General features: G+C 37.5%; 1 protein-coding gene across 2 annotated transcripts; it reads left to right on the forward strand.

Moving 5' to 3' along the window:
- The first annotated feature begins 1,402 nt into the window (after nucleotides 1-1,402).
- On the forward strand, nucleotides 1,403-4,577 carry LOC110855062. 2 transcript variants are annotated; one of them, XM_035855846.1, is made up of 5 exons: nucleotides 1,403-1,603; nucleotides 1,705-1,821; nucleotides 1,896-2,015; nucleotides 2,502-2,599; nucleotides 4,206-4,577. In XM_035855846.1, the coding sequence occupies exons 2-5, from the start codon at nucleotides 1,786-1,788 to the stop codon at nucleotides 4,438-4,440; spliced, it is 489 nt and encodes a 162-aa protein (XP_035711739.1). In that variant the 5' UTR covers nucleotides 1,403-1,603; nucleotides 1,705-1,785; the 3' UTR covers nucleotides 4,441-4,577. The 2 variants fall into 2 exon arrangements, with proteins under 2 accessions (XP_035711739.1, XP_021959187.1); XM_022103495.2 differs by lacking the exon at nucleotides 4,206-4,577 and adding an exon at nucleotides 3,531-3,751 and having other exon boundaries at nucleotides 1,452-1,821.
- Nucleotides 4,578-18,124: the final 13,547 nt, after the last annotated feature.

The raw sequence follows: 18,124 nt of genomic DNA on the forward strand, positions 1-18,124 counted from the left end.
GTCCAATCAATTATTGGGGAACAGGCGATTGCAGAGCAGATTCAATTATTTGATAAATGGAATTGATGCGTTGTATTTCGTCAAACAAATCGGACTGATTACACTTAGGAAATTATTATCTTGGTAAATTCCAGTGCATTTACACATGTGACATGTATGTATGTATGAGTAAATTTGCATATGATTGCTAAATTTGTTTGGTCACAGCACGTTTTTCTAATTTTAGAAGATATTTTTATAAAAATGAATGTATTCAGACAGCTAGAAATTTATTATAGTCAAGCAGGTATTGGTTTCTCGTAGGGTTGCCCCGGGTAGTGGTACTACCCGGTACCCGGCTACCCGGTACTCGGCCTAAAATTTTTGCCGGGTACCCGGCTACCCGGCCGGGTACCGGGTAATGTTTATATATTTAAAATAACAGGCATTTTTCTAGTTTTTCTAAAATTTGCAACAATTTTATAAGTTTTAAAAATTGAAAGTTTAATTCCTACAGTTCAGACTTCATTTTTAACCTTCATATCAAATTTGGGATGAAAGTAAGATTTTGTAAAAATTTCGCCTTCTCAATGGTATGGTTACATTCACTTTGGTTCCCCCAATCCACCAATACGACCCACACAGGTCAACTAGGTAACCGATGTAGCCTATCTTTGAACCTGTTTCCTATATATTTGTCTAATATCTTGCAATAATAATAATCTTGCAAATTTCTAAAGCATTCGCAAGTTATGCTTAATGTGCTAGATACGCAAATTGACTGATTGAAAATTGGTTGACGTGAATACACTCAAAGTATCTTTAAAATTTACATGATAATTTCCAATGGCCAAGGTTGTACCCATTCTTTCCAAATATATTATTTCATACCAAGTACAAAAATGAAATCCATCGGATCATATGTATTTTATCTAAGCTTTTGCATTTTAAGTTAGAAAACTGAATATTTAAATTACCCGGCCGGGTAGACCGGGTACTTAAGTATACCCGGCCGGGTACCGGGTATCCCAAAACAGGCCGGGTATGCCGGGTACCGGGTAGTTACCCGGTACCCGGGGCAACCCTAGTTTCTCGGTACAAAAGTTGCCACCACGTGGTAGTAAAGCAACCAAAACGTTAACACCGAGATATATTACGGTACAGTATTACAGATGCAAATCACTTGAAAACTAGAGTTATACATATATGTATTAATACCGCATAGTTTTATTTTAATACTGGATTTCTAAGAGTGTATCTTTATATTTTAGCTTATAGAAATACGTGAATATTCACAGATCATGAAAATTTAACGATTCTATATAGGAACAAGTGGCTCATCCATCATTATCAAAAATCAAACCGGTTTGGCATCCTGATCACCTGAATTTATTTTACGGGTCGTCACAATCAATGCAAAACTGGTTGAAAGAAAGTTATTATTGACACGATTAATCCTACATATGTCCAACCAATACATTCACATCTATATACTATACTCAAGGATTATTCGTTTATTTTAGTAGTCACGGCACAAGAGCACGGTTGCATTAATTTTAGAATTCAGCATTTTATGAAATATACCATACGAATTTCGTTTACATCATTCGCCGCCCGAATTTTGGTAGGCTCTTTGTGACCCCCTAATTGACCAATTTTGCCTGTTTTTGCTGGTTGTTGTTTTTGTTAAAGACTAATTATAAATACATACACCAATTATCGCAGAGTATTCTACCGTAAGGTGTGACACAGGATTATACTTATTAATCTAACATATTTGATAACGAAGCACAATAATTTTGTGACATGTGGCGTACCGTAAACTGTCCACAACGCGTCATGGTACGTAGTAAAAATTATTTTTGATATAACACGCATAAATTATACAATTTATCAGAAATTAAATTTTGTTTTAGATTTTCCTGCTTTCAATTTTTATCACTGGTGGGCTCTCTGTCCCAATTAACATTGTAGATAATCAAACTGCAACGTTGACCATGCGACCGTTAAGGGAGGGATCTTTTCGTCCCTCACAGGTAAAAACAACGCCTGTAAAATTAAAAAGAAACAACGTCAGTAAAATAAAAAAAAACAAGCCCATAAGATTTTTTAAAACAACGCCGTAATTAATGAGTGATTAGAATACTTCAGTTAGCATGGCAAAATAAGGTTGCGAAGTTTGTGAAAGATGCGTGAATATTTACTCAAAAAGTGCATAGCGTTGTTTATGAGAAAGAATTCTAAGGCTCCGAAAATTTCACATCACCAATTTTTCACCTTTTTTAGTAACCGTTTAAAAACGAGATTGGCGAAATTCTGGTGAAGGTGTAGATATTTTATTAAGGAATTATCGATTTAGAAAGATACATATTTTAATAAAATTGCATTACGAATGTTTAATGATTTATAAATACTGTAAACCTAATCCACGTCGTTTCACTTTAAGAGTTAAATATATTTAAAAGGCTGGATTTCAGGAAACCTTGTAAACTACTAACTCTGCCATTTTTAACCTATTCCAGGGAGACATAATTGTCCACCGAGTATCAAAATCTCGTCAGGATGGAGCTATTAAACCCACCAAAAGGGCTGGAAGGCAATTCATTATTTATGGTGGATGGTTAGTTCCCTCTCCAAACTCTCTCTGATAATGATGACAATAACAAAATGTTTAATTGGCAAAATTTGGGGTTTCCCTGATCGAGCATCACAATCACGACGATATAATTTCGATGGAAGTCTTGTCCTTCTAATTTCTTAACAGAGAAATTCTACAAATCCATATCTATGTACACCCTTAGAAATCTGGTATAGTCAAACAGGTATTGATTTATAGATAGGTAATAAAGTACCTACGTTTAGTATTAAAGTTATACCGCCCCATAAAAATTGCTCCCGACATGGGAAAACTTTATTCTCGAGCCACAACTTCAGGGTATGACTAATCAACACTACTCACAATAGAACCTTTTTTCAAGCTATACCGGGATTCACTAGCGAGTTACGTCAAAAAATCAAGCCAAAAATTAGGAGTCACATGACACCTATATTTCCGTAGAAAGGCCCTTTTGAAGAAAAATATTGGGGGTCAAAGTTCGAACTTCTCCCTGGTTTTCACCGCATGGAGGAAAAAGCAGTTTGCAGAAAGTTTGCTCAATAACTGAACTTTTGCGCCAATCTTCAAAGGGGCCATTCAACGGAAAGAGAAGTGTCACGTGACTCCTTATTTTTGGCTTGATTTTTTGACATAACTCACTAGTCGATCCCGGTATAGCTTGAAAAAAGGTTCCATTGTCAGTATTATTATAATGCTGGATTTCTTTGAGTGTAGTAAGTTCGATTTTTTTGAGTTGCATTTGCACCCAAATTACTCAGGATGCGTACTTAGGTCTAGGAAATTTCGCACAAGATAGCTAATAATTTATGTATTTCACCAAAAAGCTTCACACTACGCAAAATATTACACGCTAACTGATTTACACATGTATGTATGCATATAAACGGGATTTATGTTCACATAAACTATGAATAATTTTGACCTGCATAAATAGTTCTACCTCAACCTATGGAGGTGGATACGCGCTGCCAAACAGTTTCCCCCCAGGAGGACAATACAACACGCGGGGATCCAATTTCTGGGACGAACTTAAAGATAAAGATAACATAGATCCGCTATTTAATCAAGGATGAAATTTAAAATAAATAAGCTAATTTTTATAAAATAATGTTAAGTGAGGCTTACCGGTAAAAATAAAATAGTCTTTTACACATATGAAGTTTCTTTATTCTTTGAATTTCTCGTCACACCCTGCCGCCAGCTCGTTCAAATACTTGCGCGCTTTTCGAAGTTCAATCCTTATATTTTCTCCATGGGCTATCCATAGCAAATGTATTACTTATCCTAAGAAGAATGAAATCCTTCTAACTCCTCCAATAATAAATGTACCTATGTAAAATTTGCACAAAGTAAATTAGGATGACTAAACAATTTATTCTACGTTGGATTAGTTTTCCACGATTGCACATGTATGTGCTGAACCAAATGTTGTTTCGCAAGACTTGCTCTTTCAAACTAACATGGTCAAAAAATAATCTGGGCTGAACATGGTTTGCGCCTCCATTGTGAGTAGGAGCAATTTTCAGTCAACACTTTATATTACAAACAAGTGTGTTTGGGGACCGTATTTAGCAAGTTTAGCAGTCTTACTTTATTTTTGGAATTTCAGCTGCCAGGCGACCCTTCGGGGCTATGGAGAAAATGGTTGGGAAGTTAATATTTTTGGACTTACTTCCGCTGGAGAGAAATTGATGAGATCGGCTTATCCAGAAATCGAAGTTCGCGGAGAAGGTGTCACCATGTATTTGCACGTGGGCGAGCAGTATTCACCGGTTTCCACTTTGGATGCTTATCGGAAGAGTGTTAGCGATTCAATGAGGTATGTACTTAAGGGTAAACTTTAATGGGGGCTGAGATCATATCAAATCTTTCAGCATTAAGGGCTTAATTAGCATGTCATCGTTTGCATCACGTTAAAATTGTTTAATATAAATATTTGTTAATACTGCCTCGTAATAAAATCTTGAGTTTGCTAATTAAACACGTGGAAACAGATGTATTGGCATACAAACCACAAATAAACCCTTACAAACGAATATAAAAAAGTAGCGTCAGAACGATCGAAATTTCCTTTAAGGACGGGTAGGAGTTGGGTATAGATTTTAATAATATTTAACATTTTCACTGTGTCATTTGGCGTTCAACTCATGCAATTTCCATTTTCTTTTAAAATTAATTTTTCGAAACTGTAAATGGAATTTATGAACAAATGATGTATCGTTGGAAAGGTCTCGGCGAGAGGATTCAGAATATATATACTTTATTGGGTGTATGGCCACTCCCTGAATTTCCAGAGACCGAAGAATATTTCTGAGTTTGTGCCCATCTCTTGCATGTTAGCTCCCAATCTACTTGCTGTGTTAAATTCTGGAGAATTCAAGATTTCCATTCTTCTACTTCTGGAGCATGAGGGAGTGGTCCTACACCCAATAAAGTATATACATTTGGAATCCTCTTATCGAGACCTTTCAACGATACCCCAACTGTGGGGATCGGGGACCTTTGACCTCCCAACCTTTCAGTGCCGAAACAAGGTCACGCAGGTCGATTTCGGCTATAAGTGCAATTTGACTATTGTTTTACTACTAAAGACCTACAACATATAAAAAATTGGGGAAACTGGAGCTGACGGGCATGCTTTCAGCGTCATTTCTAAAAAACAATTTTTCAAAACATGCATCCTCATTTTTGCATCAATATTGGATTTTTTTGTTGCAAAATGTGTCAAAATGTTCAACTCCCAAAATTACTGAAGTTTGACCTTGAAGTCGCTTTCATGGTCACACCATAATTCTTTTCACGGAAAAAAATTAGAAAAAGTTGCATTGTTCCATGTATACCCCACGTATCCTTTAAAACTTCAGTAACTTTGTGGGGACTAAATTTACGCGTCGATTGGTGCAAAAAAAATCGAAATTTTATTGCGTTTTGACGACGCCCAAAGTTTTTGAAACGATAACATGGGAGCTTATGGGAGGCCATAGTTACATACTCCCCGTCACACAGTGGGCCAGATTTAATAAATTTTGGCCAAAAATACATAGAAGCCGAATTTGAAGAAACTAGAACTAGATATTGGTGTGCAACAATAACCTAAGGCATATATTATATGAATAAATTTTTAATAGTCACATGCCACACCCCCAGTGGGTGTGGCCCTCTGCGACTTTTCGATTTCAACGAAACCATGGCATGTGACATATCATTTTTCTCAGCTCAAGGAGGGGACCTCGACAGAATCATTATAATTTTGACACCACACCCCCAGTGGGTGTGGCTTTAAGCAAATTGTAGATTTTAACGAAACACTGTAGTGTGATATGTCATTCTTTTCAGCTTAATTAAAGGTATCGATGGAATACCTAAAATTTAGTAAACCACACCCCCAGTGGGTGTGGTTCCCAGAAAATTGTCGATTTTAATAAAACCATGCCATGTGTTATATCATTCTTCTCAGCTCAACAAGGATGTTTCGACAGAATACTAAAAATCAGCGTTCAGCGACTTTTCGATTTTAACTAAACCACGTCATGTCATGTAATACATCATTTCTCTTAACTAAACGAGGGGATTTCGACAAAATAATTTGAATTGGATTACGTAAACTAAGAAAAACCCACTTTCAAACTTTGTAATTTTTTACAATTTCTTGCTGCATTTTTCAAAATTTTGAAATAGCATACAAAGCTTTAAACCTTTACAAATGTATTTTTCTAATCTTTTTTTTTGTAATTTTCGAGAAAAAATGGTTTTGTACTTTCATTTTTGATATAGGGTTAAAATTATATAACATAAAAGTTTTTGACAAATTTAAATTTGGGCTGAAAATGCCCTCTAAACCGCCACAACCGAAAACGCGAGCCTTCATGGAAAAGCAAAAATACGGGTAGTGCTATTTCGGTGTGGGAGAAATTTAAAATCGGAGAAAACAACTGAATTCCGCACCCACTGGGAGCGTGGTTTCAAAATTCTAATTATTCTGTGGATATCCACCCGTATAGCTGAGAAAAATGATATATCACATGATATTGTTCTCGTTAAAATTGAGAATTTTCTTAGAGCCACACCCAGTGGGGGTGTGGTGACAAACTTTTGATCATTCTATCGAGATCCCCTCATCGAGCTGAGAAAAATGACATATCACATGACATGGTTTCGTTAAAATCTAAAAGTTGCCGAGGACCACACCCACTGGGGGTGTGGTTTCTAAATTTTAATGAATCTGTCGAGATTCCCTCGCCGAGCTGAGAAAAATGATATAACATGACATGGTTCCGTTAAAGTCGAAAAGTCGCCGAGGGCCACACCCACTGGCGGCGTGGCATGTGACGATTTGAACATTGCTAGTAGTGCCCAGGCTGTCGAGGTATTTTTTCGACATGCACTTCGATTTTTATTGTTTGAAATTTTGCGGTATTCGTTAATTTGATTTTACAAGTTGCTTGACCTTGTGACCTTAATTTCGAGGGGGTGTGGTCGAATTAAAAAAAGCTGAAAATATATGTTCCGCCCATTGACCTGGGGTTTCCGAAACAGTCGCCACTTTGAAAATCGGTCAACAATTGGAAAAGTAATCCGAATTTCAACTTTCAATGTTGTTAAGCATGACAAGATCGGCCATCAAGCCTTTCAGCAAGAAATGTCTTTAATTTTGATTCCCCTACCAGAGGGTGTGGTTTTTACACCCAAAATACGTTCCTGCTACCACCTCAGTTTGCTCAGAAAGTCCAATGAGTGAGTATACTTAAAGCATACTTGAGTAAAGGCAATTCAACTTAAATTTGATTTTTTTAACTTTAACGACTAAAAGTGGGTGTGGTTGGAATAAAGCTTGATGGTCGCAGACGGTCGCAGCAGGGTATACTTAGCACACCATGGGCTATTTAATGGCATGAGTTTTGAGTCCGCAATGCGTGAAGTTTTGTGAAGTTTTTAGAAAATATGTTCGCCCTATCTTCGTAATGTATTATGAAAAGTTTACCCCACGGGTACACTCGAGTGGGTGTAACATTTGGTTTTATATTTTGCATGGAGGGCATCTTGGTTCTATACTACACGTTGAAATATGTGAATAGCCAATTCAAGATACCGCCTTAATGGCCACATTTTTAGGCTCCTGGCCCATTGTGCGACACAGAGAACTTAATAAATAAGTTAATGTCGCGTATGATAGACCGTCTTTCTACGCAGCATGTTCAATCAATGGTTATCAAAATGTGCGACTGCCTGGTGTACAGCCTATCCTGATTAACTCAGAACCAATAATAATAACAATTGCACTCGCATTCACTTACATATGGAAAAATAATAAATTGAACAATTATAAAATAGATATGTGATACAAGCACAAAATAATAAATACAATAAATATACACATACCTCAATATCTTGAACTTATTTAGCGATTTATTTTTTGCCAGATCATATTCAATTAAATCCATAAGTGCATTTACAACATTCCTTCTTTCCTGAATAAATCGCTTCGTTAGACATCGCACCAACGCTTTCATAACTCTTTGTGTGTAGAGCCCCGACGAAACATATTGTCCTTATCCTGCTGGAGAAGCTTTTATATGGCGTGGTCAACGTATAAAGGTCTGCGTAAGGTTTAAAGACTTTGCATATATGTATTTATCTAATAGCAAAAGTAGGCGCGTGAATCTCCCCCAAACTCTAGTCAAATGGAGATTGATTAAAGCAAAAAACTACTTCAAGATGATGAAGATGCTGCAATCTTAATTAACTGATATTGACACCACAATGATCTAGCTTTGAATTCACAATACAACATCACCGCGGCCACGCTAAGCATGCCAAACCAGAAATAATATATTGTCACCATGTTCCCTCCAATTCCTATCCCGGTCCATTTTAACTTTTCTTGATCAACCTTTGCCACTAATTTTCTAAGGGCCAAAAGCTTCTGAAATTTCGAGACATCTATCCATTTGGAATAAATACAAGAATGAACTAAAGCACTAAATGCAACAAGAACTTTAGACGTCGTCCAGTATTTAAGAATAAATCCTACAGAATCCTTCAGAAGTTGCTCCTTTCCAATAACGGCAGTTCCACCAGATATTTGTCGTGTTTTCAGAAGCAAAAACATTTCTTCGATTTCACCAACTCGAAGAGTGAGTGCGGACTTACTACAATTTGATATTTCGTCGACGTAGGAAATGCTGGGTCCGCTTTTAATAAGCTCAAAGATTCTTGGTGGCAAGTGTATATTGTTGGATAATTTTTGGTAAAATCGAATGAACTCATCTTGTCCTTTAGAAGATGTAAAATCCAACAGTTCACCCATTGCGTTCCCAATCTCAGTGCACTTAACACTTATCTCGTGCGGGGCAAGATCTGTAAAAACGTCTACTGTAGTTGGGGAATAAGTTTTCCCGTAAATGTTAAATCCTCCATCTAATAAGTCTTGATAGGTTTCGACGAGCTTTGGCCTATTTGGTGATGTCAAGCTTGTTATGTTATCTCCTTTATACGCGTTACTAATCACGATTGACATAAGCATCCATGTCATCGCGATGGGATAGGTGAAGCTCGTTTTCGGGTTTGTCAACCAAGAGTCACCTTGTTCCAGTAGGGACTTCACAAAAGACAACATCAGACACTGTAGACTTCTCTGTTTGCCTATGGAATGTGAACTCTTGGATAAGACGTCTATGATTATTGGAGTGACGAGGACTGAGCTAAGCAATAACGTCCACGTCCAGACGTCAAACGCGGCAACGTAGCCATTGAAACTCACCCGCGACCCGATTTGTTTTATCCCATCGCACGTAATGAATTGAAAAGCTACTTCTTGATAACTAGCAAACTTCCCGTTTGTGTCAAAAACTTCTAAAGTTGGAACGCTTGGCTTACTGTAGACAAATCGACATAACTGTCGCTTACGACAAATCGGTGGGATTTGGTGTGAGTATGGTATACTTTTCCGTATCCGGCTAAATTTGTACTGAATGGTTACATTATAATAAGTTGGGATTGAGGTAACCACAGCTTTTACGAGTATATACTCCAGTGGTATACATCGTTCGTGATGGTAGTTTTACATATGCAGACAGTCTGATATTTTGCTGCTTGGCTTTTTTGCTACACTGATCTGTTCTTGATACCACCTTGCATGATCGCGAATAAGCCAATATATTTGATTTGCTATTGCGTCCATGTACACAAACTCATTCTCAATATGAGCAAATGTAGTTAGTTGTTTCTTTAACGGTACCAGCGTGAGGTAATTTGGATGACAAAAATTACAGATCAACCAGATTCTAGGAGTCCGATCGTCCCGCGTAACTTCTACAACCATTTGATGCGCCATGGACGTGTCGCCATGGCCCCAACTACTTTGCGATAAGATCCAGTTGATCCACCACTTTGGGTCTGTGTTTGTTTTGATCGAGTAGCTTAAAAGTACTCGGAATTTGCATAAGTAATTTTTGAATGGCCTGTTAAACAGGAATATGTCAAACTCGTTTTCATATTCTCTAGGTGGCAAGACAAATCCAATTCATGGAGAATAAAAGACATGTATTTGAAAAGGGGCAGAGCTAATTTCAAATTCAACAAAGCATTGGAAATTGGTCAGTTTTTCGATTCTATATTTCACATTGTTTTTAGAAAATTGAAAGACAAAATGAGGTGGTGATGGATAGTCTTTGTGAAATTGCTCGAGTGTATAGCGAGGGACAGAGTTGTTGATGAAAATAAAGGGGGTGTCTGAAGGAATGTATTCCCACTCGAGATTTGATGTCTGGTAGAAAATAACGAAACATTTTGAAAACGTGGAAACAATCTGAGCTACGCTCATTTTATTGAAAATCTCTATATTACAAGAATTTTAATATGAATGCTGGTAATCAGTAACTAACATTCTGCTGAAGAAGGTGAAACAAGAATCATTTGGTTAAATAGCACACCAGATTCTTAGAAACAATGTTAGGTTTAGAAAATGTGTACGTGATACATTTTACTACAAGGAATGACATAAACTTCTAGGAATTAATTTGTTCTCGGTATGCAAAGCAAAGACACATAGTAGGTTAACGTACTTATTATTTTGACCGTTTATTAGGAAAAACGGTGGAAGGATTATAATTAAAGCCATTTTTACATGAGGGACTGTGCAGAAAGCATGTGATACATTTTAGGGGTCAAGGCATCCTATCTTTCCCATGTAAATTATAACGTGGGGCGTTAAGGTCACAGCAGGGGGTTAGGGGTGAAAATTCCCCGAAAATCGATCACATGCTTTATGCACGGTCACTTTGTCATACATGTAAAAATTGCTTTAATTATATTGCCTCGTGTAATTATCTGAATATGTTTATGTAAGAGTGAAGGTTTATAATTAGAAACCTCTTATAATCCTTTGTGGCAAATGAGATTACTACGAACAATTGCAAATCACATTAGATTATACCAAGCATCGGTAAGAATACAAATATGAATTATAAGAGTATACCGTAAAATGAATTTTTATAAAGACAGGAAAGTAATTTTGAGGAAAAATTATGTTTAATTTTTTAAATCGGGCTAAAATTCGAAAACTGATAATGCTTTAAAAATCCCAATTTGGCTGAATTTTTTTATACTTTCGCCCGAGAAAACATGCGAATTCTGGAGAGCTTAAAAATAATTGTCCGCTTGTTTCTAAGCTTGGATAATTTAAAATTAGTCCGGGAAAAATTAGAGATAATTACCTGACACCATTTTAAGTCATATCCACAATTATGCCACTAAACTACAACTACAAATCACAAAACCGAAAACCAGAACTACAAACAAACCACAACTACATACATACAACAATAATAGAAATATTAATTTTTATCAGGTACAATTATACATGAAATCAATATCGTACCGAAGAGACATGTTTTCTTTAGAATTATGGTCAGAATGAGGTTAAGCCCATGAAGTAGCCACGATGGTTGATAGTTTTAGACACAATTTAAAATATTTACACACATAGGCACCCTTAAAAAACTGGTAATAAGGAAATCTTTTGCATGTGACTTTACCGGAACGGTATTAACGATCATTGAAAAATTTACCACTCACAAATATCTGTAAACTGCGACCATTTCGGTAGAAAGTTATTACCAACAGGAAAAAGTATATATGTAAGTTTACCAGATTTTTAAAAGTGCGTTGTGTTGTATAACGAGTTTCTTTTTAATATACTTCTTATCGCAGGAATATTAGATAAACTCTTTTTGAGAGCAATTTAACTTGTTTATTGATTCACTATAAAAATTATTTGCTGGTTATGATACCCTCCCCTCTCGAATAACGGTTGCCTTACAAGTTTTCAATTCACGGTGTTTTTTATCCTGTCGTATTACTCATAAAAATTTAAAGCTTGATCATGCTCTCTTAGGCAACTTGTATCGAATCATTATACAATAAATATATTTTTTCGGGACCCACAAAACAGGACCTAACCCGGGCATAATTTAATTGACCTTTTTGATTTCTTGTTTGAATAGTAGATAATACATATATTTAAATTTATTAATTTACTGATTTATCACTATTATAAGCAGCATGAAGTAGGCACAAAACGCTGAAAGATATATTTCACAATACAATTTAAGCTGCTTTCCGCTCTAAATAATTTATATAGGGCAGATATTAATTCCCCGAGTCAAAATTTTTTTCTGGTTATTATTCCCTTCCCTCGGCGAATAATGGCATGATTTTGCAATTCCACGATATTTAATATTTCTATATAATCCTAATATATTATGCAGTAACTATGTAAAGGTTGCTAGACTAGTATAATATGTGGTTCAGGATTTTCTTGAAATATATGTACAATATTATAAATCTTGTAGTCAAGCGGGTATTGATTTCTCCGTGTATTAAACTTATGTATCGGTCCGTAAAAATTTACTATTGATGTGGTAGAACTTTAATACCGAACTAGACCTAAAGTATAGCTCGTAAATAACACTTTGCTAGCGTCACATGTTACAAGTACCGCTTGGAAATATTCTAACCTATATTTTTATCAGTGTAATTATCTTAGAGGCTAAAAATTTACCCTGTTAGAAGGATAAAAATTCCGAAATGGATACTGATACGATATGGCGGCTCACCTCCACATTTTCCAAATGTTACCAATATCACTGGAGATTTCCGATCCATTTCAAAATTTCTGACAGACACCTCTACCACATGAAGACAAACTCGTGGCGTTCCACAATTTGCAAGATGGTAGTTGGTTCTCACATATTTTGCACGGCATTCTGCACCCTCGCCATTCTAATTTTGGTCAGTGTCTCGAACGCCAAACTGCTCGAGACGAGGCAAGTTGTTATCTGCGCTTTGTTGGAGTAACGTTAATAATAACACCGATCATAGGTTACTTGTTGGTTGAGTTTGGTGATGTTTAAGAGTTTGTGGTAAAACAGATGGGGCAAGTGGTCGGATTGGTGGGAAATGGGAAAACGAGGAAATTTTTGAAGAAAGTGGTGAATTCGATGAAGGTGCTGAGCTGAACCAGCCCAACCGTTTCACAAACGCAGTTTCCATTATTTAGCGAAAGGCAGAGTGAGACTCGGATTCTGGTGGACCACCACCGCTGACTGTCGTTGCCAGTGCCGTATGGTGGTCCGTCTCACTTCTCACTCTCTTCAAATTGTTTACCGGGATTATGAACCAACTCGTGTTGAGATGCTTTTCATCTCTTACACGAGTTGGTTCAGTTGATAAATCGTTGAGCTTAAGTTTTAAATTTGGGGCGAATTGGACAAACTAAATTTGCTTATCTTAAAAACTGATAAGCGCAGTGATAAGCCCGATAGCGTTTATTTTCGAGTGGATACTACCATTATATATTCAGATAAGCTTAAGTTTTAAATTTGGGGAGATTTGGACAAACTAAATTTGCTTATCTTAAAAACTGATAAGCGCAGTGATAAGCCCGATAGCGTTAATTTTCGAATGCATATCATCATTATAAATTCAGGAAAGCTTAAGTTTTAAGTTTGGGGCGATTTGGATAAACTAAATTTGCTTATCTGAAAAATTGATAACTTCGTTGATAAGCCTCATATCGTTAATTTTCGAATGCATATCATCATTATAAATTCAGAAAAGCTTAAGTTTTAAATTTGGGGCGATTTGAGGCTGTTTTAATAGCTTCTATGTAATTACCTTTATGTATATCATAAATACCTATACATTGTTACGGCTCCTGCCGTATAAGCCCCTCCCTCAGAAACTTTGACCCCAAAAAAGTCATGGTAGCGGTCATTTCGCAGCGGACAACAAAAGCGGAAAATGTGGCACTTCTGACGAAGAAAAATCTGGCATCAGGTTGTCAGCCGCGAAATGACCGCTAAGGTCACTTTTTTAACGATTTATATGTAGGTCGAAAAACCGCCAATTTTCGAATTTTGAGTATTGATGCATCAAAATGTTCATATTCATGATGGAAGTCAAATGTCAAATGCAAGTTGGTATCTACTTCTTTCTGTACCGAGTGTACATTGACCTTCTCATTTTTCCCAATTTTCTTCCCCAATTTTTGAAGGGGGTGTGGTTGAATATAATTCAAAAACAGCTATGCTATATTAATCCCCCACCCAAAACTGAATTTGTAATTTTTTATGTGCAATTTGGTGAAATCGATGCGAAAAAGACTTGCACTTTTGGCTCATTTTGTACCTGCTCAGGATTCCGGGAGGAATTGGAAATTCGGAATTCTTAATGATCCGAAGGACGACGATGTGCCAGTTTTATTACTTAATCTTGGAAAAAACGATTAATTTATTGTTGTCTGTTAATGTTTGAAGAGTAAAAGAATATTTAACTTCACTTATTTTGAATGAACTTATATGAAATAAATGATATGGCGGGTATTCATGAGGTACTCAATTATTAATTTATATATTCATGCATATCATTTGTTATGTATTCATTTCTTCGTGGCCTTAGTATGATAAATGTGGTTTACGAAAAGTAAGTGGTGAACCTTCGTAAAAATCGTAACGTGGTTTTTGATGACAAAAACCTACTCCGCTTACAAAATTAACTGACATATGTAAGTTAATTTACGATACGAATAATATCTGTAAATACTAAGGTTGCCATCAGTATATGGCTGATGTAGTTTAGTTGTAAGTGACGAAGTGGCAGCCATATGAAGCGGTGTATCCTTGCTCATCTTTAGCAATGTTCTTTAGCAATGTTCTAAGTCCCAAATTCCTTCGCTGTGAAGAGGGAAACTGTTGGAACCAAGGCCGTGATACATATTCAATTATTTGATACTGAGGTAATAATGATATCACTATGTACTTATGTACCAACAAATGGAAAGGCGGAAATTTTTTGAATGTAACCAACCAGTTTATATTCCGGGTGGCTGCACTCGTCCTCGTCTTCATTTTGAACTAGTTTCTTTTTCCGTAAACCTCGTTTCCATTGTTCCATTTCGTCAAACTGCGCTCTGCGAAACACTAAATCTTGAAGCAGATCTCTGCCCAAGTCGTCCAGGGCCTTACCCTAAGGGATGTAAAAACTTTCAAACTACTAAGCTGTTTCGCTAATTAAATATTGTGAGACAACGGAAGGTCCCTCCATCCTAGTGCGACGCAGTGTGGCCAGCTTTGGAATACCGACCATGTTTCCTTTCTTAATTGCAGTGGTGAGTGTTTCCTGGAATTCCTCGCGCCGGAAAACTGACCCTTTTTTACTTTTCAATTCTTCTCTTAATTCCGTTCTGGATGTCCCACTCATCGGCCGAGTTACAGGCTCTGAAAGGTCATGATGCAGTGTATCGCGTGGCCTTAAATCATCATTTCCATTTTTACTTTGCTTATATTTATTCTTTATTAAGGACATCACTTACCACACCACTATTTTAGCGTCCTCGAGCCCCCTAGGTTCGTTGTACAGGTAACAATCGTATTTCATTTTGCAAATATTTCTGCCGCAATGCCCAATGGCTTTAACGTAGTAATTTGACGTGTTGGTTTCCGCATTATCCTTGTTCCAATGTGCCACAAAGTGATCGTCGAGACTAATACTAAATAAAACTTTGAATCAACGAAGGCGTGGCGTCACTATTGTTTACTGATTTGCGAAACCCCTTAGCCTAATCCTTAAATTTCATCAGGTATTGTCTGAAGTTTAATTTCTGACTAGTTTTGCGAAGGAGGAGGAGATGATGATGCAAACTCGTTTTCTTGTGGGGGAGGGGATGGGTCGCTTCCTTTCTCCGTGGTAGATGGAGGAGGAGATGGGTGCGGGGGGTAAGAGATATTATTATCGAGTGTTATGGTGATTCATGCGCTGAAAATCGGATGCGTAGCTGTAGTTCTCCTCATATCATCTTCACATGACGGCTGAATGGTGTTGTTGTCAAGCTTTGGCTTTCTTCCGCTTCTTCCCATGGACCCATGAACACAGTAGAGGAAGGGATGATGATTTTCTCTTCCTTGAACAGATTTTCAGGTGTGGATGAAACAGTGGTGGGATTATTGCTTTCTTTTTCTTCTTCCTTGTAACGGGTAGAAGATGGGATAGATACTTTTTCCTCTTTAAATTCGTATTCAGGTCTTGATGATTTATTCACCAAGCTATGATTTATTGCTTCGACCCATGGCTCCAAAGTCGTGGTGGTTCGTGGGTCGAAAGATTCCCAGCTTAGTTCTTCGTATCCGTCGTCAGAAGTTGGCCGGGCGTAAAATCATGTAGTTATGATTAGGTCGATAATGCCCAGCATTTTCAGTTGGAAATAACTATCCAGCAATCTTGTATTAATTCCAAATTGGCACGCTAGATTAAAATAGGCAATCTATCCTTGTACAATTTAAGGAGTCGTAAAATAAGTGTACTCGACCGTCTGGTGAGCTAACTAGTGTACAGTGGCCCAAAGTCTGTGAGAGACTGAAAATAAGTATCCAGGAAATGTAGACCTTGGTGTTAATGCATGACGCATAACCTGCAGTCGCCACTGTACGAGCGTGGGACAGAATTTATACATATTTCACACGTTCGATGTCTAGTCACCAAATCCGCAAATAGAATTATGTGCACAAAAGGCAAATTGTGTTAGGTCTGAAGGGTAAAAGTATCCTGTCGCAGAAATCTGATCCTCTTGAGTAACAAAATGCAAGAAACAAGTTGTTTAAGTTAGCAGAATTATCTGAGTCATGAAAATTATAGAAATATTAGGTATGTAGTTTAAATTTGATACTACCTTGGTATAATTATGTTAATGATAATGACTTCCTAACACAGAAATATATTAAGCAACTGTATCTTTATTAATTTCACCAAATAGTACCCAAATCATGGGGAATGCATATTGTGTGAGTGTATAAGGCGTTGAAAAGGGCCGAAAAGGGGGTTTTTCAAGTGTCGCCATACTGCGCCCGGCGTTGTGGTTGACCAAATGCTTTCAAATTTGGAGGGTAAGCTACACACACATAGGCCTACAACCTAAGCCAATTTTAATGTCAAAGGTCAACCGGGGGACCATTTCGCCCCCGGGAGTGTGGCCCAACGAAATTTCACTGACGGTCCTTCCAGCCCTCAAGACGGAAGAATATATGCAGGACGAGGTCTGGGGAATTGTTGGAAAGTGCCCCATAAGGCCACCGCAGCGTGGTACCGTAATTTGGTAAATCGACGCCATGAACTAAAAAGAATTTTATGACTCAACGAGCAATTTTCAAAATCACTGAAAATATATCTCGCATTGATGAGTAATGCTACACACGAAATGCATTTTTAGGCCATGTTAGAAGTTGAGAGGTTTTAAAAATTTCCATTCAAGGGTATGCATACTTACATAGGTATATATGTAGAAAAATTAATGAATTTGTAAAGGAACCTATTATGAAGAGAAGCTTATGTCACCATTTGGGGGTCAAGCAAATGTTGATAATTTGATTATTGACAAAGAAACGTCAGGTGGGTGTCGAAGAATTGACATAATATAATTCCTCGACATAATATATGAACGGGCCCAAAGAGACCAGGTGATTGAGTGGTGGTGGCCCCTCTCGGGCCACAGCCAGATAATTTTCTCTGGTGGTAAACTATCTTACCACTAGAGAACAGATCAAATGCGGTGCCGAAGCTTAATTTACTGGTTCGGTTCGGTTCTAGTTCCTGCGAGGACTCTGCACGGTTAGAGTTCCTGGAAAGTGTATTTGAAAAAAACCACACGTAAAAAAGATGAAAAAGTGAGATTTTTGGAGCACACACGATTTCGTTCCAGCTGCCAAACGTGGTGGCTGCAACTCTCACCGCCACCACCGCATCAAAAATGACGTTGAAACCACATAGGTGGCGTCTGCACCCCTATTTCTGAGTCGTGTCTCCCCAAATTCCAGGTTCTACGATGGAGGGTCTGGTGCACAAATTGGGGTGCAGACGCCACCTATGTGACTTCAACGTCATTTTTGATGCCAGGATATGTGGGGATTGGTGGTGGTGGCGGTGAGGCACGATGGTGCACCACCGTCGTGGGGCGAAGCACACACTGCTTGGCCGGCC

This window comes from Folsomia candida, unplaced genomic scaffold, assembly GCF_002217175.1.
Source record: "Folsomia candida strain VU population unplaced genomic scaffold, ASM221717v1 Fcan01_Sc011, whole genome shotgun sequence".
Classification (NCBI taxonomy): domain Eukaryota; kingdom Metazoa; phylum Arthropoda; class Collembola; order Entomobryomorpha; family Isotomidae; genus Folsomia; species Folsomia candida.